This window comes from Lagopus muta, chromosome 17, assembly GCF_023343835.1.
Source record: "Lagopus muta isolate bLagMut1 chromosome 17, bLagMut1 primary, whole genome shotgun sequence".
NCBI lineage: Eukaryota > Metazoa > Chordata > Aves > Galliformes > Phasianidae > Lagopus > Lagopus muta.
Window position 1 is genome coordinate 5,159,085 of NC_064449.1, and position 21,223 is coordinate 5,180,307.

Below are 21,223 nucleotides of genomic sequence, written 5' to 3' on the forward strand. Positions count from 1 at the left end.
GACCCTTCCTGGCATACTTCTGAAGTAGCTGATGCTCTGTATTTGAAGTTCTCCAAAGAGAACTTTTTATCCCTGTTAGAAACAATACAGTCCATCTTCTATTATGTAGTGACACCATTTGCATGAGATTTTATTGGAAAATTGCTGTGGCTGGTGCCTTAATGGCCTCCAGGAAAGCACCTGCGCTGTTCCCAAGTCACATGCCTGTAGCCTCTGTGCTGAAGTGCACAACTTTGAACTTTTGGCATAAAAGGGAATGGTTAGTTAATAAAAAGGCATGCTCTGATTCACAGTTCATTGCATAAAAGTGCGTTTGCTGCTGTTAAAAATGTCTGTTCTATCACAAAAGGATGATTAGGAGCCAGAAAGTTGAAGGAAGCATCAGAGCAGAGCAGAGCCCACGCAGTGCCAGAGGCTGTAGGAGGGTCACAGGGACTTCAGAAGCAGGCACATTCCCAAGGTACAGCTCCTCTCTGTCAGGGAGCCTAACCCACAGTCTGAGAGTGTGTCAGGAAAATGTTGCAGTCCCAGAAAGCTTCCAGAGGAGCCTATTAGACAGCCAGATTCAGACTGTCTAGCAACATCACTGTTTGAACAGGAATGTAAGAAAACGTGATGCAGTTGTAAGTAGAGCACGTGAAATTTGAATGCTGTTAGTTTCTCCAATGCACAGGTACTTAGCTGCAGCCTGTAGGTTCCAGTATTAAGGGCAGTTTTGATATGAAAAGACCTTGAGCTTTTATGGTGCCTCACGGTTTTCAAACAGATCTTGGATATGAGAACATCAGCAACAGAGAGGAACTTTTCCAGACCACCCTTTGTGCCAGCATGGGGGCCATCGCACCAAGAATCTGATTCCTTTTTTCCTTTGGGTCCTTTTGCTCAGCTGTGGCATACTTATGTCTGAGATGAGCAGCCCAAAGCTGCTTCACATTTGATTGAGGTAAATGTGGCACCAAGGAGGAACCAGAGGCAATCCCCCTTGGCCTGAGGCATGGGGTGCTCAGTACTTAGGGGAGTGCTGTGGCTGCAGGACTCCATGAGGAACAGTTTGCAGGGGAAGCGTGCTCTCCACCAGCAGACTACAATGAAACTGTATTTGCAGGCCTGAAGAGGTTTGTCTGTGTGCATGGTCTGGAATCAGCAGGATGCAGCTCCTCAGATGATACTGTGGTGTGGAATGATCTGGGTATAAACAAAGAGAAGAAGGGTTTTGGAGGGAGCGTGCATTGCAGCTAGCTGAGTAAACAAGAGACAAATGTTGTCCATATGGGGAAAGAGCTGCAGCAGTGGGATGGGCTGAGCCAAGGTTGTGAAAAACCAAATAAAGGAAAATTCAGAATGTTTGGGAGCTCTGGAAGCTCTGTGCTGCGCCCTGGCCCTGCCGCATTTCTGTGCCTCGTGGGCCATGCTTCTAAGGCACAGGTCTGAGCGGAGGTTTGTTTCCACAGCACCTGGCTTTCACGTTTTCGCTCTGAGACAATCGCAAACGCAGTTACATTTCATTACGAGGAACTGGGAAAGCATTTATCCCGCTGAGTGTCAGTGTTGCTCCGCCCTGTGTGTGGTGGTTTGCTCTCACAGGGATGGAACACGAGGGCGGTTCAGCTGGGAGATGTGGCGCCGGTGGCTTTATGGCACAGCGAGGACGGGCTGGCAGTTGGACGGAGCTCTTTTCCAACACCAAGCACCCTACGCCCAAAGCCGCCTTTCCCGCCGGGCCGAGGGGACGCGGGGCGGGGCTGGAGGCGGGCGGGGCGGGGCGGCGCGGCGCGATTGGCTGCCTGCAGGTGAGGTGGAGGCGTTGCTGTGAGTCACGCGCCCTCGGATTGGTGGCGGCGGGCGCGTGCGCGCCACGCACCGTGCCCAGGTTCACCGAGGCGCGGACCGGAAGTAAGGCTGCACGGCGCGGCGGGATTGGGCGTCCATCTGTGAGGGGGAGGGGCTTCCTCGGAAGCGCACCGTGCGGAATGGGCAGGCGCCGCCGGTCGCGCGTGCGCAGTACGGGGCGGTGCGGGGAAGATGGTGCTGATCAAGGAATTGTGAGTGCGGGCGGCCGGGAGGCGAGTGGGCTTTGAGCGGCGCGGCCCGGTGCTGCCGGAGAGCGGCTGGAGCCGCCCGCGCCTCTCGGCGGTGGGGCCGCGCCGAGCCGCGAGGGTGCAGCCGGGTGGGGCCGTGGCGGGAGCCGATGCGCGCTGGGCCTCCCTTGGCTCCGCCGCGCCGGAAGTGCCCGGCCCGCCCCAGCCCGGGGCCGCGTCGCCTCGGCCGCTCCCTTATCGAGGGTGCGGGGCTGCAGGGACGGTAGGAGCGGCCATCCGAGCGGCTCGTGGCGGCACCGCGGGGTCCCGCAGCCGCTCCGTTGCCGCCCGGGGCGCGGCTTCGTTTGGTGCTCACCGCGCGTCCGGCCGGGCGAGCCAGCGCTCAGCTCTGCGCTGACGGCCGTGCTGGGCGAGCCCGCGATGAGCTGCGAGCTCCGCTTTCCGAGCTGAAACGTTTGAGGCGGTCAGATCTCAAAGGCGGCTGTCTTGTTTTTTTTCTTCCATTTGGTTTTGCATTTCTCTCGGAAGGTTTTATAGGTGGAAATGGAAGTAGTTCGGCAAGGCACACATGGGAATCCTTGTCCCGTCAGGGATAAATAAAGAAGGTGTGTAGGAGCTGCGAGACAGAGGCACGAGACGGCTCGGGTTGGAGGGACCTCGGGGCACCCGGTGCCGTCCCGCTGCCACCTCAATGGGCGTGAGCCGTCCCGCTCTTTAAGTGACTCATAACGGCTGTAATTGCTAACGTTCATTCGTAGGCTCTGAGGGCCCATGTGTGTGTTCTGCTGTCTGTGGCACTGGCAGGGCTGTTTGTCGTCACATGTGAAAAAAGCTGGCAGCTCTGAGTTTCCAGCAGAGCTGGAAATGGGGCTTGGATTTCCTTGCCCTTCTGTGCAGCTTTTGACGTTCCCACCCATCTCCCCCTTCCTGACACATCTGCCTTCTTGATTTCACACAGATTTCTCGTATTGTCCCCATAGAGCTGTACTGCTGTACAGTGCATCTGAAAAGAAATCCTAAGTTAGCTCGTGCTGATGCTTCCTTCTTGACTGTGTTTATTACAGTTTATATCTGTTGCTGAAACCTAACAGTTCATTGTATTAATTTTTCTTTTTGTCCTCTTTCAGCCGAGTGGTGTTGCCATGTTCAGTGCAAGAGGTATGTCCTCATCTGACCTGTTCTGGCTCTGGGGGGAGGGATGGGAAGATGCCGACGTGTTCTTTAAGTCTGACTGCCCTGGATCCAAATGTTCCCTGCGCTGTGCAGCTCAGCTGTGCATAAGGTACCATGTGTGTAAGCCACCAGTCAGGCAGAGCTAACCTGTTGCAGATCAGTGAATTTCAAAAGGAGGCAGATGCCTACAGGCCTGCAGCGTTTAGTTGTTTCTGAGCCACTCCGTGGCTTACGAGCGAGAGAAAAACATTGTGCAACTGTGTGCTGCAGCAGAATTTTCCTGCTGATCAAGGCATTCGGTGACCCCAAAGCTTTTCCTGAAGGCAAAAGTAAGAACGGTCTTCTGAGATCTGAAGGCAGCTATTTAAATGGTCCTGTGAGGGTGGTACCTAATTAGTTAAAAGTATTAGTCTGGGAGAGCTGGTGCAGGAATTCAATCATTTCAAAATCTTGTAAACAAAAGATTGTATTACTTTTATTTCATGAAGAATTTCTATGCTTTGTTTTTAATGTGGGATGAACGAAGGGTGGTGGATGCAGTGCTCCATACCAGTGTGTTGCATTAAGGTGAAGGAAGAGGTGCATCGAGGTGGTGTGTTTTGCCCCATAGTCACGTTGTCATGAATGCTTCTTTTATTTTCTTTCCTAATTTCATTGTGTTCCTACTAGCAGTTCTTCTGTGCATTGGCCGTTTTGCCTGACTTAAATATTGAATCTCACCTTTCTTAACTTTCCAGTATCAAGTTGGTCAACTTTATTCGGTGGCAGAAGCTAGCAAAAATGAAACGGGAGGTGGTGAAGGAATTCAAGTCTTAATAAACGAGCCTTATGAAAAAGATGATGAGAAGGGACAATATACTCACAAAATCTATCACTTAAAGAGGTGAGGAAAACATAGATATTGGTTGGGACCATCTCTGTTAATTACCTTGCGGTTACATAGAATCATAGAATGGCCTGGGTTGAAAAGGACCACAGTGATCATCTGGTTCCAACCCCCTGCTGTGTGCAGATTGCCAACCAGCAGCCCAGGCTGCCCAGAGCCACATCCAGCCTGGCCTTGAATGCCTGCAGGGATGGGGCATCCACAGCCTCCTTGTTACCTGCAGCAATGTTCTCTTAACTGTTCTGTGATCAGTAATGTTGTTAGAGTTCCTGCATAGCTGACTGTGAGTAACTTAGGGATCGTGACCTTTGCTGTGCTTGGGTAGAACATGCCTTTCTTTTTAGAGTGGAAGAAATCAGTGAGGTTCTGCAGCTGGCAAATAAACTTAAATCATGTCAATTTTTGTTTTTTACAGTAAAGTTCCTGGTTTTGTAAGAATGATTGCTCCAGAAGGCTCCCTGGTGTTCCACGAGAAGGCCTGGAATGCATATCCTTACTGTAGAACAAGTAGGTGACACTTCTGTGCTGAAGTGTCTCATACTGTTAGTGTTTAGGGATGGTCTTAAATCGTTTAGGAGCAGAGTGGGTGCCATCAAGTAGAAAGCACGTTTTGCACTTTAATGTTGTGTTTCTGAGATCTCCTGTTCTGAAGAGGTCTGCTTATGAAAAGCAGCCTTAGAGTGCAGTGCCATTAGTGCAAGACTAACAGCTCACTCTTTCTTTGAGTGTAGAACAGAAGCTGTTAGAAACCAAGTAATTTCTGTACATCCTTGTAGTCTCTTTAAAGGAGATGACTGCGTTATTGAAATACTTTAACTGTGGCAGCCTTAAGAGTAGGCTCTGTTCTGTTGTTTTTATTCAATAGTTGGAATCACTTTGTAGTAAACTTCCAAAATTAGGGCTGGCAAGTTGTAATCTGCTGCAGCATGCTGACTGCATACACCAAAATCTCTCAGACTAATCTTGAATGTTTCTTAGCACTGTGATGTATTCATTGTCTGCAGTGTTTCATAAACAATCCTATCTAATAACACTTTTGTTTCTTTTTTGCTTTCCTCCCACGTGTTTCCAATGACCAGTTGTGACGGTGAGTGTTTGAATTGCTATCAGTGCTATGGTGGATTGATCTGAATTGTGTTTTATTTGTTGTGAATGCTACAACTGACTCGGGCAAGCCAGCCTCAGCCACATATCTGTGCCTTGTGGGGGTTCCTGGCACAGGACAACTTGTTACTTTGTCACTACTTGGCTGTAATTGGAAGGAACTGTAATTTGGCAAAGAAATGCTCTCATTTTTTGCATCATGTTTTGTTTCTTTGCTTACTGTTACAGCTCTGTAACGCCTGTCTTGTTAAGGCAGGCCAAGAACAGAACGCTAAGTCAGCTTTTTCTATGGTCTTGAATGTGGAATAATCAGTCCCTGAAATCCTGTTTTGGAGAAAGTGAAATTCTGCCTCAGTTAAAATGGGTTAACAGAGAAGCAAGGTGGACCAATTTAGATGGGGTTTTGGGGTTTTTGCTATTTAAAATGTGTGATAAAGAGACCAGCAAGCCTTCATTATCCCGTGTCTCTATTTTGGTGATCTGTTTGAGGGAGCTTTGTACATTTGATGTTAAATTCCTTTATCTGCTCGCATGCAGACTTGGTTCAGATTGTCACCCTGAGGGTACAGCATAAGGTGCTGCAAACACGTTGCTGAACTGCTCGGCTTGTTTCCCCATGATGTGTGCACACTGATGTCTGCTTTTCTACTTCTGAAATTAGAAGTGTTCTGTGCTGGGCTGTAGACATAAGGTTTGGTAGTAGCCAGACCTCGACGGTCGTAACTGTGCTATACATGAACGTCTGCTCTGTGTCAGCTGTCACCCAGCTCTCAGAATGGTCTCATTAACTGAAGTATATTGGCGTCAAATTTTTCCATCTTTGTTGCAGTATTCATTTAAAATGCTGTGAACGTAGAAGTAAAGAATTTCAGAGCTGAGGAAGAGGGATCCTGAGTGACAGCGCCCTTATTTCTATTTGTGTGCACCGAGCTGGGCTTACCAGTAGGACTGCTTTCAAGGGAGCACTTGGTGCTGTAGCTGATTTCTTGCTCTTAGAATCACCAAGGTTTGAAGAAGCCTCCAGCATCATTCAGTGCAGCCACCCCCACCACCAGCACTGCCCATCAGAGGCAGGTTATCCCGTGGTACCTTCTGTGTGCAGGAGAAAGGGCTGTTTCTTTTTGTAATTTAAATAGAGTGTGTGCTAGTTAAGACTTAGTGAGGACTGCTTTATGCAAATGTAAATTTGCACTTATGTAAAACATACCTACGCTGTCTAACTAGGAGTTAAGCTGAGTGAGCACAATCAAACTCATGGTTTTTGTTTTAATTCTTACAGAATGAATACATGAAAGATGATTTCTTCATAAAAATCGAGACCTGGCACAAACCCGACCTGGGGACGTCAGAGAACGTGAGTTGGGATTTGGATGCCTAACACTAGTAATATTTTCCTTTCAGCCAAATAAGGTCTTCCATATCCAGTAATGGCAGATAATCACTGTATAACGTTCAAAGTCCAACCAGTTACTTACACAGAAAGTGTTATTCAAATCCTTCTGAGGTGATCAGGGTTTCTCATCTAAAGAGGTAGAAAAAAAAAGAGGAATTTCTTTTTTGTTTTTAATGTTAATATCAGTGCAGATATCTGATTCTCACTGACATTAAAAGAGGTTTTCAGGAAGTGGGAACTTTTAATTTCATATTCTTTTCTCTTAGGAGTGCCAGTGACCTTGAAACTGACATTATGGTTTATTTTTGTACGTTTCTGTAGGGCTATTTATTGAAGCTTAAGCTGTAAGTTTTCTGGACTGGAGGTCTTCTTTTTCTGTGTTGATGGTTCATTCAGTTCATGGGTCTCTTCAGGAGACCTCTTCTGTACAGTGACAAATGTACTTACAGAGCATTTGGGGGGGAAGGATGGTCAATATATTCTCAGTGCTTTGGTGAATTGCTTCAACCCTAAAGAAAGGATGTGCTGCAGAGAAGGAGGGTATTTCTTGAACAGCTCTGCTTTCTTTAATTGTAAGTTCAGGTGTGCCATACAGGTAACAGATGTGAAGTTAATAGCATGCTTAGATCAATGTGTAGCTTCATCCTGCATGCATTCATCTGAAGCATACTAGAGGAAGGCCTATTTAGAGAACTGACTAAAGGTAGGCAGGTTATTGAGACCTGCCATATTTGCACTTTGGCACTTGTGAAGATTTCTTTCTAAATAGAACCATTTTACTGAATGGGTGACATTTCTAATTAGAGCTTGATTTCATCAGCTGTGATATACAAAGAATACAGCTTGATTTTAAAACTGGTCTCATGAATGCACAGGAGCTGAAGGCTTTGTGTTGGTTTAAAATTGTTTAGTGAATTAATTGAACTAAAGAAATAATTCCCTTTTAAGAAAGCAGAGAAAGAAAGCACAGATTCTGAGAACACACTTTACCTTCATGAGGTCCAGAATAAAATATACTTGCTGCATCAGGTTGTGGCATCAAAACCACTCCTTTTTCTTTTGCAGGTGCACAATTTAGATCCCAACACGTGGAAGAGTGTTGAAGTTGTCCATATTGACATTGCAGACAGAACTCAAGTAGAACCAGGAGTAAGTAAACGTGCTGATGTTGGGGTAGGGGCACAGCGTGCTGCTCGTTCTGTCAGTGCTTTCTGGTTGTTGTGAATGAGCTGGAAGTGGTATGGATTTTATCCAACAGATACAATTATTTTGAATAATTCTTTCCTGTGCTTCATGCTTAGGAATTGCGTTGACAATTTTAAACTGTTGGGTTTGACTCTCAGTTACATGACACAAACGTGAAAATCAACAGACTGTTGGTGTCGTTTTTATTTCCAGCTGTAGACAAAGTAATTGAGTAGATGGAGCAGGGATCCGTGTGCTCATGTCTGTGTGTGAAGGCAAGAGCAAGAACCTGCCCCAGCTGTCCAGCATGAGAGAGAGCAGCAATTCCACCAAGCTCCTATTGTGCTTCTGCTGCTACTTTTTGATTAGAAGTTCTCTGTCCCCCAACCCATCCTTCACTCTGTGGTTCAGGCAATCTCAAGAGGAACTGTCAGGCTTTGCCACTAAAAACTAGACTTTACTTTTAAACTCCTGTTATCCGAACAGTTCTCAGGAAATGAACTTTGGTATCTTGTGAAAGCTGTGGGATTACTCTTTCTGTTTCCTCATCATTAATTGCTTTGGTGACCATCAGCATTATGGATACACCCAGAAATCTCTCTTTGGGAGTCTATGATCTTTTTCCTGAGTGTATGAAGTTTAATATCTTTGTAGAGGAAGGAAAAAATTAGGAGAGATTTTATCAGTAATGGCACATGGTTATTTAGTGAAGTTGTATGCCAGACAAAGAGGAGTGTGTGCAGTGGTGGAAGCTGGCTGCCATATGAAGAAGAGAGAGTGGCAAAGTTCAGTGCTAGGAACACAGGCCTCCATCTTCTCTTTTCAGTTGCGCTTTGCACAGAAAAGATGCCTTAAATCTGATAATGTGAAATTTCACTGGAGTAAATACCCAAAGAGATGTATTCAGCTTTATCTGCCTTGCTGGGATTTCGCTTACAGGGCAGCCCTTCAGGTCTGTGATAGTTCCCATTCTGTTCCTCTGCATTGCCAATTGTTAAGCAACTCACTGTGTGTGATTGATGTGAGTAAGAAGGTAGGATACATTGATTTTACACGCAGGTTTACACAACTTCAGAGGGCACCTTCACTATAAAGCGCTTGTCCTAATTTCTGGCTTACACCAACACTGGCCTGTTTGTGTTCACGTGATAATTTTGTGCTGGTTTTGTGCAAGCAGCTGTTCTTGAAACTATTTAATTGTTATTTTCCAAAAAATAAATACTTGGATATCTTTCACTGTGAGGAGAGGACTCCTTTGCAGGCAAGTAAAGGAAAGAGGGAAAAGGCCACAGTGGTATGTGAATGGGAAAGGCGTGTTTCATAAATTGCTATTTCTGTTGCCAACTTAAGTGTATAACCTGCACTGCTGCTTAACTGATGTTTAATGGGTGACCTGTGGGTTTACATGTGTGAAAATACACTGTTTGGAGAACCTCCCTGTAAAGCAAACGGAATGTACCTCACCTATTGTAATGCAGTGAGGAATCATTTTGCTGCCCCTTGTTCTTTCAGACATTCCATATGACCTTAGAGCTGACCTGGCAGGTAAATGTATGTTGTGCATTCCCTATTCCGTGCCTGGAATTGTGGCAGACAACAACAGTGCTGTCAGCTGTCAGGATGCTTTCTCAGTCGCAGTACCTGTAAATAAAGGGTTGTGCTTATTATTGATGTTCCTTGATCTTACATATTTACTCTGTTTGGAGTACTGTTAGGGAACAGCACTGCTTATGCTGTATGCCCTCTTGCAGTGCTGTGTGCCATGGTTTGCCTTCATATTGCAGTTTCCTTTGTACTAAAGACTAACAGATGGTGGCATGCTAAAAGCAGCTGTACTTTAGGCTCGGGATCAAGATCCATCTAACCCAGTATCCTGTTAGGGGCCAGTAGCAGTGACGTGTGGAAGGATAAGGCACTTGGGAAGCATAGAATACAAAAAGCTGAGAGGTGCATATCTGTGGAAAGATCAATCTGTTTAAAAGACTTCCAGAACCCCTGCTTACATCTGGCCCTTTGGTAGGAACTTCCATTCCCATGAGTGCATCTAATCCATTTTAAAACCGTTTACACTGCTGACCTTTGTAGCCTCGTGAATTCTGTGGGGTGTTTGTTGGTACAGAGATACAGCACGCACCTGCCTCATCATTCAGTTCATTTTGTGCCCCTTTTTATACTTTCTGCAGAATTCTTCTTACAGTTTTTGACCATTCTCCCATTGTCCTCCCCCACCTCCTCTCCATCACATCTCTCCCAGGGCCGCTGTCTCTCCATCCGTCTTCACATGGAAACCATTTCATATGTGAAAGTCCTTGAAACTATTTTCAGTACATTATCCTCCTGTTTTTTTTTTTCCCTCCTTTTGAATGTTTGGTCTACAGAGTGTCAGAACTATAAACGTGGAATGGTTTAATCCAGAGTCTCAGGTCACCTCTTATGTTTCTATGTTCTCTTCCTTTTGTAGTGACTCTAACACCATTTTTGGCCATAGCAAAGTGCTTTTAGGTTCAGATTCACAGTAGGACCCATGATAGTGTAGGTATCCTTGGGACCAACTTCCACCACGTGATTCAGGTTTGCGTTTCCATTTCATCCCTTAGACATTCCATTTTGCAGAGTGCTGACTTTGAATATCACGTCAGTGCTTTGTTGAATGAAATTTTACCTGAATGTAGATCCTGCTGTGAGTTACCCATGAGCTGGCACCCTTCTCACACCTCTTATTTGCCCCCTTTCTTCAACAGCTCAGTGTTGGCCAGCAGGGAATTCTCCTTGACCCAGACTGGTAGTCTCTTCCGTGGTGAAAATCTGCACTTTCTGGCCTTTGTTTTATTTACATTTGTTTATTTTTTGTCAAAAAGAACCCAGTTGTGCTACATGGGATAACAGCATGACTGAAGGAAGCAGGCTGCATTTTTAAAATCCAATTTTGGTTAAAGTTGTGATAAATACACTCAAGATGTACCCTTGCATTCGGTGATTGAACCTTGGCCAAAGCATTGTAGTGTGACGATTACTTCAGTTTCAGAGCTGCAATCAGCATAAATACAAAAAGCAGTGCATTTCCTAAAGGTACTGATGGTATGCATATGCTAACTTGTGCTTGTTTAAGTATGTATAGAAATAATTTGGGCAACATCTGTGGCTTTCTTCAGGTATAGATTTAACCCTGGCCTCTTAATCATCTCCAGCATACAATCAAAGCAGCTTTATGTGGTTTATATACAAAAATCACTTCCCAGGAGAATAAGACTTTTTAAAGAGTAAGCAGAATTGAACACTCAGTTAACATCACAAGAGTCTGCGTTTTTGGAAACAATTTGTGTGAAGCTGGAGTGTAGCAAAAACAAAGAAATTGAAGTCAGATTTATAGCTGTTTCTGTGCAGTGAAGAGGTGGTTAGATGTCTTCTTCTAGGTCATACTAGATCATTATATTGCTTGAAACAATGTTCTAAAAGTACAATTTCATACAGGGCAGTCAGTATTTAATGCTTGAACTAAGAGCAAGAAATATGGGCTGTCTGTGCACTGGCAGGGCGGTTGGAACTTGATGATCCTTGGGGTCCCTTCCAACCGAAGCCATTCTATGATTCTGTGATCCCCCTGGCTCTACAGGTTCAGTAAATATCACATAGGAAACATCCTTTTGTAGTCTGTAGAAGAATTTTAAAAGTTTCTTGACTGAAAAAACTGTTTTCTCTGAAAGCAAGGTGGATCTGTCCCAGTTTGGACTCAATTTGTGATGTGATAGGCGTTAAAAAGTCCGTTGTTAGCAGGCCAGAAGCGTAGTATCATGTGCTGTATTGGTAATAGTCTTGGTGCGTCTTGTGTACATCATAACCTCTCAGTTTATCTGAAAAATAAATAAGGATGCTTGTTTTGAATAAGGGAACACTCAGTCGACTGAAACATGAGGCGTGGGGCTTCAGGCTTGTTTTGTTTTGGTGCTCAGGTGAGGCAGGTGTGTGAAAGTATGGGCTGCTGCTGGTGGGTGTCACTGGACGAGAGGGAGAAGAGGTGGCACCACCTGATGATGTTATTCCCACTATGCTGATGCATCTGGGAGTAACTTTCAGCGTTGGTGGGCAATGAACTGTGAAGAAACGCCTGAATTGAGGGTTTGTTGCAATTATTGCTTTATTGGATTCGGTTCACGGTCTCTGAATAATTCTCTATTGCAGTCTGTTGCATTCACGTGTATTGAATTGCGGTTTTAAGCAGGAAGTACACATGAAACAACATCTGTGTATTTCTTCAGAAAGGATTTTTACTTCTCTATATTCTTACTCAGCTGCATCTCATGCCTGCCTGACGAGTTTTCAGGAGAGCTTCGGGGCTTTTTAGCTGTAATATTTCTTCCAACTGCTGCCTGTTTTTCTTCCTAAGAAGGACTTGTTGCTGTCAGGAGTTAAGCACTTGCTGCACAGATATTTTCCTTAAACTTTGCAGAGAACTGCTGTTTATTTGTACTCTGGCTCCAGTCCAGCTGACTTGCTTGCATGCTGGTAGGGTTTGTGTGTTGTGAGGAGTTCCTGCAGTGCTCTCTTGTCCTTCTAGGCTTTGGTCTAACAGGATGTGGTGTGATTCTTGAAAAGTCTTCTGTATGTGATCTCTACAATGTTACCATGACTCATCTCTTTTCTTTGAATTTTATTTCGCTCCTACCTTTTACTTACAGCATTTATTTCTGTGCTACAAGTAATGCCACAGGAGTGGGAGAGTAGCATAGAATCATAGAATGGTTTGAGTTGGAAGGGACTCCTGAAGGGCATCTGATCCCATTGCCTGCAGTGCTCAGGGACACCCACAGCTCCAGCAGTGCTCACAGCCATCCAGTTGCTCAGAGCCATGTGCAGAGCATGCTGTGCTTGTCCTAATGAAGTTTTTCACTGGGACTGAGTGGAAAGGCATCACAGGTGATGAAAGTATTAGGAAGCACTGAATGAATGGGAGGCCTGCTCCAGGGTCCATGTAGTCAATGTATATCTTTTAACTTTTAACATGTTAATTGCACTTCCTTCACCTTAATGACTGCGAGTGAAGTATATGCTGTTGGTCTCTCATACCCTCAAATGCAGCATAAGAGCATTGATGGTTAGAAAGTTGTTGATATGTTGCAATAGCTTGCTGCCTTTGTTCTGTATCTTCTATTCTGGTGTTTGAGTGGGGTTGACAGGCAGTCATAACCAATATTTTAGAGCAGGAAATATATTTATGTAAAAATATATTGTCGTAAGGACTTAAATGTATTTCTTGATTTACTTGTAAAGAAAATTCCTTTTTTTTTTCCAGCCAGGGGTTGTTTTAGAAATATCTATTCACAGACATAAGATGAAGCCTTCAGAATGTGCTGTGGACCTGAGGATTGGAGCAGATTGCAGCTGTCTTCACCTACAGTGTTTGGAAATCACTAATGGGAGGAGAAGTCTGCAGCTGGTGGCAAGCAGTGTGGCTGTGCCCCTGTGCTCATCTTGCTGGCTCCTAAAGGAGCTGGAGTGCTAAGGAGGCAGCAGGCTCGTGCCCTGTGCTGCTGCCTGCTTGCAGCTGTAATTGGGAGTTAGTGCTCTGCTCTGTATGCCATGCGTGTTGTATGTGAGGAAATACTGCTCATGTTGGTGCTCATAAAAAGGACGTGCCTTGGTCCAGTAAAATCAGAAATGAATGGGGCTTTCCTAAGTAACAAATGTTGCTCTCATCCTGGGGAGGACCTGCATACACGTGTTGCTGGATTCTCAGTGTTAACATGCGGTGCTTGTGCTGAGTCCTCAAATTACTGCTGTGTGGTGGATAAAGAATTCTCTTAGTACCTGTGGGAGTGCCCTGCTAAAGCTGCCTGGCTATTATTTGGGCTCTTTGTATAAATATATTGTTTCAATTTAGAGGGAAAAATAGAAGAAAATGCTGCCTTGTGGTCACAGTGAAAATATATCCGCCAGCAGTGCGGTTGGAGGTCTTCTGAATCATGCTTCTAGCAAAAGCAATCCATTTATATATATTTGAAAGATCTGAACATCTATTAATGCTTTCTAAATCCGTTAACTAGTGGGTTGTATGGGGCCTTCAGTGCATCTGACAGCAAAAACACTGAGCTTTATATAAAACCAACCTACAAACGAAGTACATAAGTGAGGAGCCAGCTTCTTGTTCCTTGGATTGCTAGATCTGCCCGTGGGCTGTGTGCATCCTTCCATGCAGCATCTGTTACTGGCCACTGAGACAGGATATTAGATCAGATGGACTCCTGTGTGACCCAGCCTGGTAAGCTCTGCTCCATGGTGTGCCAGTGCTGGGGTTATCTTGTGTGTGTGTGTGCAACTGCTGTAGGTGGAAAGCAGTTCTCAAGGCACTGTGCTTGGATGCTGTGCCTTATAAGGAGCACTACTGCAGTTCTGGTGCTCACAGAGCCTTTCTTACAATTATTCCTATCTCGAGGTGGATAGGATTGAATTTTCCATGTCCAGGGACGCAGTGGGAAGATGAAGCTTTAGTTTTGATTCATCTTTAAAGCAATTTGTGGATGGGATTCTTTGTGACAGCCCTGTGATGCAGGATTGGGGAATCCCAGCAGCCGCTTTCCTGGCAGTGTTTCTTTCGTTCTGTGCTCTGCACATTTTGTCCTCATCAAAATTTGTCTTTTTAAACTGCACATTAATTTTGCTAAGCGTTCCTGGGTTTTTCTGTAGCACCCACTGAGTTCTTGTCCTGCTTAGAAGTCATTTAAACTTTTACAGTTCTCTTTGGCTACTTGGGTGTAGTGGTTTTCTTAGGCACATGTTTCCCATACGTCATGTAAACCTTTCTTGTCCTGGATACCAAGGTCAGGGGTTTCTAACCTGTCCTAATTCCCAAATAAACGTCTCTCTGGAATAATCATTTCCATACACCTCGTGTATGAGCTATTCCATGCACTAGGAGCATCTCTCAGCTCTTTTGCTAATGGCTTTGTTCCCACTGTGTATGACTGACCTGGTAAGTAGTGGTGCCTGTTCTGTAATGCAGTGCCAGAGGAGCTGCTGCCTTGTGCTCGCTCTGTGCCTTGGCCAGCAGTGTGCCTTGCAGGCTGGGGTCATCCAGGTCCTGATTTCTCAAGTTAGCTCACTCATGCCTTCTTCCCTTTCTGCTCTGATCGATGGTTCAGAAGTAGACGTGTGTTGCAGTTTGGAACACATCCGCATTCTGATTTCAGTGTTATTATTCCTTTCCCCACCAAAAGAAGTTTACAAAACTGAAAGGATTGTGCCTATGGCACACAGTGCCCAGCACAAGGGCACACAAACTGGGACTGAGGAGGAGGCCCAGGGTGCTGTTCTGCTGTGAATACATCACGAGCACTGCTGGTGACGGGCAGCAAGAGAGCTGGTGTGATGGAGTTTTCCACTCCAGTTCAAACCAGACTCAAAACCTGCTCCACTCACTGCTCCCAGCTGTTGGCTGGATCACTTTGGTTGCCATGAGCAGGAGCTTTATTGTAGCTGTTTCTTTCCGACACTCAGGGTTGTTTGTTTTTATATTACAGGACTACAAAGCTGATGAAGACCCTGCATTATTCCAGTCAGTTAAGACCAAGAGAGGACCTTTGGGGCCAAACTGGAAGGTAAGAAGAACTGGCTTTACAGCCTTATGAAGTGTCATCAGCAAGGAAAAAAAAGGTTTGCCCGTCCTCTTAAGACCAGCACTTTGGTGTTAGTGCTAGAACAGAGGGCAGGTGTTTGATGTTTCTGTTCTTGTGCATTCATTTAAAGTTCCAGATGTGTTAATAAGCAAAGTTACTGTCTGCTGCTTGTTCAATATCACTACTAAATTAAACCAGTGCAAATTAAATTGGGTGAGTGTTATCTGTACTCAAGACCTCTGAGTATACACTATTATAAATTGCATGCTGGTTCCAGGCATTGAGTTTTCCTCCTTTTACAGACGTTTGTTTAGAAAAAAAAAAGTAATTTCTCTCTGTCCTTGGGTCACACAGCCCTCACAGGGCTTTTCCATACCAGTCTTTGCTCCTTGCCTCAGGAGGAAGGAACCAATATCTCAGGCAGAATATAAATCCATGGTCTTCCCATTGTACTGCTTATTATTCACATGCAGAGGTTTGGGTTGAGTTGTTTCCCTATTTCCCCTTTAATTTTCCTCTTCTACAAGGCTTGGAGTAACCTAACGTGCTGTTAAGCAAAAATAGGACGTGGTTACTTCTGATATGTAAACTTGGCTGCATGAATTGTAGGAAAAACAGCATCTGTGATGTTATGGGTGCTTCAAACTTGTTTGGAAGTAGAAACCGTGTTAAGAAAGTAGGAATTGGAGGCAGTGTCTGTGTATGGCTAAGAGCAAACCCTTCTGCCATCATCCCCAGGGAAGGAAGGTGAGGGAGAGAGGAATAGGGGAGAGCATGCCAGGGTTTGATTCCTTTTTGTAGTATATGGACAAAGCAGAACCAAATCAGATTTGTTTTGTGTTTTTGTGAGAAGTAAACGCTGGGGGTGATGATGTGAGTTTTGTGATCTGCATCTTTTCTGGAGTGAATGTTTCCCACCATTATGCTGAGAAAATTGATACAGCTCAGATTATAATTGCCTTTGGCTAATAGCCCCAGAAGTATATAATAATTTGGGACTAGCTGTTGTAATTAAGCTTTGTTGTCCCCTCAAAACCTCAGGAAGTATATTGCAGTGGAAGTGATGGAAATGGAATCAATGCTAAAACAGATTTAAAATATATATTTGCAGCATTAATTGAATTGCCTTATAGATATATAAGATAGGTATGGATGAAACTCAGTTATTTGTTAATCCCTGCTACTCTGTGTTGAGATTAGTGCAGTCATTTACTAAGATGTAGAGTAATATTAAATGCATTTCACTGAAATCAATTAAAAAAAAAAACCTTTTCCAATTATCCATAAACAGAAAGAGCTAGCAACTGATGAAGAGTGCCCTAAAATGTGTGCTTACAAGTTGGTGACGATTAAATTTAAATGGTGGGGACTGCAGAACAAAGTGGAAAACCTTATACAGAAGGTAAGTGCTTCGTGTTGAGAACTGCAGTTGCTGTGCTGGCGGGTGGCAGGATGCAGGCCTCTCCTGTAATGCTTTCTTATCTTCTTAAAGCAAGAAAAAAGGATATTTACCAACTTCCATCGCCAGCTGTTCTGTTGGATCGACAAGTGGATCGATCTGACTATGGAGGACATCAGGAGGATGGAGGATGAGACTCAGAAGGAGCTGGAAGCGGTGAGAGCACCTTCAGGCTGATGTTTGTGTGCTACCTGTAGTGATGCCATTGAGTGTTTGGGAACTGCAGCTTTATGAAGCTTTATCCATTCCCTTGCGTGCATTTGGGCAACTGCTGATGAGCACTGTGGCCCCTCCAGTGGTTCTGCTGTGCAGACCCACGCACTTCAGGCTTCTGCATGCTGCATTGTGGCGGGCTGGAAGTGGCTTTAAGGTCAATGTTTCTGCTGTCACTAAATCTGGGGTGCCTGCATTGCCCATCTCTTTATCTGTGCTCTCACGCTCATCGCACAAAATCACCTTCACTACTTTTTTTTTACCATTTCTCAGAGCCATCATCAGTTTTGCACTGTTGGCTTTGGTTCATTTCTAATCATTAGAGCTGGTTACTTTTCCTCTTCAAGCACGCTGTGCAATGTTCTTGTTCAGATCACCTGACAATGCAGTGCTCATCCTCGTTAGCTCAGCAAAACTGAGAATTTTACTTGCAAAAAGGAAGCCAGTAAAATGGATGGGCTTATCAATTTATGTGCTTTAGTGGCTGTGAGGATCAAGTATATATAGCTTAATCCATCTTTGGACTGATGTCTGGAAGGAAATCCATCTGTTAGATACGTTCAGTATGCTTTCTGTTAAGAGATAGAGAAGCATCATAGGCTGAGCAAAAAGCCTTCTCCAGTCTGTTTCCAGATCTGACCTTTGACATGAGCCTTTCTCCCTTTTTAGTCCTCCAGTTTGTGGAGTCCATTCTATTTCCTTCCCATTTTGCCCATCTATGTCCAAAACCTGTTCACTTTGTTTTCCTTCCATGGTCTTGGTAGTGTCAGGGCACGATGTTCCTGCAGCTATCACTTGCTTTTTAGCGTGGTTTTACTCATTTCATCTGCCAGCCCTGTTTAAACAGACTGTCTCATGGTTTTGACTCCCTGTTGACAGTGGTTTTGGAAGTGCTTTTTTTCGTGGTTTGAGCCTAGCACCTCTTTTAGAATCAAAACTAGCTGTAATTCTTCTGTCCCCGCTTGATGTTTGGTTTTTATCAAACAGTGTGGAAATGTTGGAATTTGGAAGAGGTGTTTTTTTGCTGTTGGTGCTGATAGGTAGGTGGTGTGAGGTGGTAAAACCACCTTTTCTCTTCAGGTCGCTGGAGAGTCTGCCCTGGCAGCTCCTGTTATAGATCTGGGAAGAATGAGTTCACTCACTGTTGCAGACATTGCACTCTCATTGGCAGTGGGGTATTTCTGATTATGGAAAGGTGTTTTCACGGATCACACAGATTTCTTATCCTTGTTTTTAAATGTCAAACCTACTCACTTATGTTTTCTTGTTTTGCAAAGCAGTGCAGCTAGCATGTTTCAGGTAGCTCACCACATGTGACCTCATCTTCAAGAACTTCAGTGCATTGCTTTTTGCAAAAGTCACATTTTCACACTGCTAACACAGCTTTTCTGTGAGTATGGTGAAATGTGAGAGGAGTGGGCACCTACTGCTGAAATATTTTGGTTTTTTTCCTGTTTAAATAGAGGTTTGTTTAAATAGATGGCCTGGACTACTGGGAAGTGCCTACAGTATTGACTAGAGTGTCTTTGTGCTTCCATCCCTGCAGAGAAATAGCTTTGACACTGCTGTGTTAAGCAGTGTGACAAGCACAGGAAACAAGCGTGGTGACGTTGGCAGCATTGCATTTCCCCAGGATGCACTGCTTTCTTTTGCTGCTCCCTTTCTCTCCAACACCCCTTCTTCATTCTAGTTTAAGTTACTCTTTCCCCTCAGATTCTGTGGACTTTTCAGTTCTTTCGTTGGTCCCCTCCTTCATCTTAAGCCACTATTTATTGTCAGGCTCTCTGTTTTTGTTACTTTTTTGTTGCTCTGTGACTCCTCACCTGTGTTCTTCCAGAGTTTCTCAATGCCAGCCCATCTTTCTCATTTTTTTTTTCTATCACATAGTGGTTTATACATCTGACTCCTGGAGGTGAGGAGCACCCGTGGCTCACTACATACACATCAGCTAATCACTGCATAGTAGGAGAGCATCTGCCAGAGCACTGTGGTACACCTTGTGTCCTTGAGCATTTCAAGCAGGGTGGTTCTGAGGCATCATAGGCTGATAAAAATCTAAGGAGCATCATTTACAGCTGCTGTGTGGTTCCCAGGCATCCCTCACCCCAACAAACCTGCTCTGTGTACCCGGCCTCCCAAAGCCTTCAGCTGAGGCTGGTTTTGGTCGTGGCCAGGGCGAGTAGCCTTGGCCATGTCAATTGTGACTTCTCTCTTACTAACCAACAGCATGATAGGTTCTTTACATGGTAGCTCACAGTTTTATTTTACGTTTAGATGCGTAAGAAGGGTTCCGTTCGAGGCACATTGGCTGCTGACGTCTAGAGGAGTTCTCTGTAGGTTCTGAGGCAAATCAAGCTGTGTAAGTCAACTGCTGGATGGAAAAGGAGACTGATATATATGATATGGGAATTGCTGGCAGAACGATACCACATAATGCTTCTGGGCCTTGAGCTCCTTCCTGATTGAATACCTTGATGTGATCAACAGCTGGAGGAGACATTTTGTGTCCAGAGGACATGAGAGACCTTCTCTGCACGCAACTACTGTAAAAACAACCACGGGTGCTTGGTCTGTTGGCAGAATGCCTTTACACCCTGGCCATAGAACCTGCTTCCTTCTGCCTTGCTAGTGCAGAAACCCAAAGTGCATGACCTGTTGTCATCACTGTGCTGGCTCTGAGCTCTGAAGCCTGCAAATCATTTCCTGGGCACAACCTGCAGGAGTCACTATCCTGTGATATGTGGACTTAATCCACGTTATTGAGGGAAGCTGTGGACTGTCACCTTTTAAAGCACGTTAACCTCTTAAAATCCAGTTCCACACAGCCATTTTTAAATGTTAAACTGCATAAAAGTAGTTATGCTGCAGAAAGCAGCATTTCCCGAGATTGGCAAAGCTCTGAGTATTTGTGTCTGTTAATGCTGGTATTTCCCACTGTGACTGCTGAAGTGCCACAGGTGGGATCCCAGCAGCAGCAGCTGTAAAGTCTGCTGTGCTGTGTGAGGGCCCTGGGACACCTTGCATTGCTTTGCTCTGAATTGCTCGGTCTCGGTGACGCTGTGACTGCCCTGCCCTGTTTTAATTGGAGGTTAATTAAGCTACCTATTTGGCACTTGATGTTTCGAGGAGCTTTTAATGCTTACCTTGTGTGTTTTCTTTCTCCACAGTTACGTAATCAAGGCCAAGTCAGAGGAACAAGTGCTGCCAACGATGAATGATGATGGATTTAACCGTCACATGCAGTGTCGCATTACCAATGTGTGTGTGGATGCATGATTATTTGTATATAATTATATATACGCACATGCATACTGAAGGGGGTTGTTACAGTGTCTCCAGGGTACTACTATACCTGTCCTCAGCAAAGATGCAAAGGAAACTGCTTTCATTATGTATACCTGAAGCAAATAAAAATCAACTGAGTAGAGTCATTTAAAGGTCGAATTAACGGCAGAATTCTCTTAACTGATATGTTTCATGAATGTCAATACTGGACCAATTTATGCCCTATCTTTTTTTTTCCCCCCTGTTCTGAGTCACTCTGCTACACCTCGGCCCCGTCCCGTTGTAAAGAAACGGATTCCAACAAGTTAACTTCAATTTTGTGTCTTCCCTACGTGGATAATTTTTGAAATAGGAACAATGAATGTATTTATAGCTATTTATTTCTGGGTGGTCGTTATCCTCTAGGCAAATCAGAACGAAGTTGCTCACAGTGGAAATTGGAAGACTTTTACTGTTAAATAAGTTTGACCCAACCTTTACCCACCAGTCACAAAGCAAAAAAAAAAAAAGTGTTTTATTGGACTTTTGTACATTGAAATGCGAATGTTTTTTCTTCATTAAAATTGGCAAGATTAAGGAAAAACGGCTTGTGATTTATAAACTGCTTGCAATTTGAAATTTTCCAGAAGCAGCTTTCTAGAGCAAGAAGATGCATTGAGCTCCTCTTCGCCACGCTGTGCCAGCAAAGGCAGAGACCTTCTCTAACGTAATGCTGATCATGAAAGTGCTGTTTTCCAGAGGTTCACTTTGGAAGTTATGCAAATGGTCTTGAGTTCACACACATCACACAATGGAATATAACGGTGATTTTTTAGCTCTTTTCATGTTGAAAATACACTTTAAAAAGAAATGTATACTTTCAGGTATGATGAAAGT

General features: G+C 44.5%; 1 protein-coding gene across 1 annotated transcript; it reads left to right on the forward strand.

The window, feature by feature from the left end:
• Window positions 1-1,950: 1,950 nt before the first annotated feature.
• Window positions 1,951-20,493, forward strand: PITPNB (phosphatidylinositol transfer protein beta). The gene is made up of 11 exons (XM_048964331.1): window positions 1,951-2,042; window positions 3,167-3,197; window positions 3,950-4,095; window positions 4,514-4,605; window positions 5,178-5,185; window positions 6,482-6,556; window positions 7,661-7,744; window positions 15,295-15,372; window positions 16,682-16,792; window positions 16,883-17,005; window positions 20,230-20,493. Exons 1-11 carry the CDS (start codon window positions 2,023-2,025, stop codon window positions 20,278-20,280), a joined length of 819 nt encoding a protein of 272 aa, XP_048820288.1. The 5' UTR covers window positions 1,951-2,022; the 3' UTR covers window positions 20,281-20,493.
• Window positions 20,494-21,223: the final 730 nt, after the last annotated feature.

What these genes read in the sequence shown, in the direction of transcription:
- PITPNB (XM_048964331.1), top strand. Translation starts at nt 2,023, where the DNA reads ATGGTGCTGATCAAGGAATT. An exon ending in CTTTGGGGCCAAACTGGAAG is followed by an intron (nt 15,373 to 16,681) that starts GTAAGAAGAACT and finishes ATCCATAAACAG; the next exon opens with AAAGAGCTAGCAACTGATGA. An exon ending in TGGAAAACCTTATACAGAAG is followed by an intron (nt 16,793 to 16,882) that starts GTAAGTGCTTCG and finishes ATCTTCTTAAAG; the next exon opens with CAAGAAAAAAGGATATTTAC.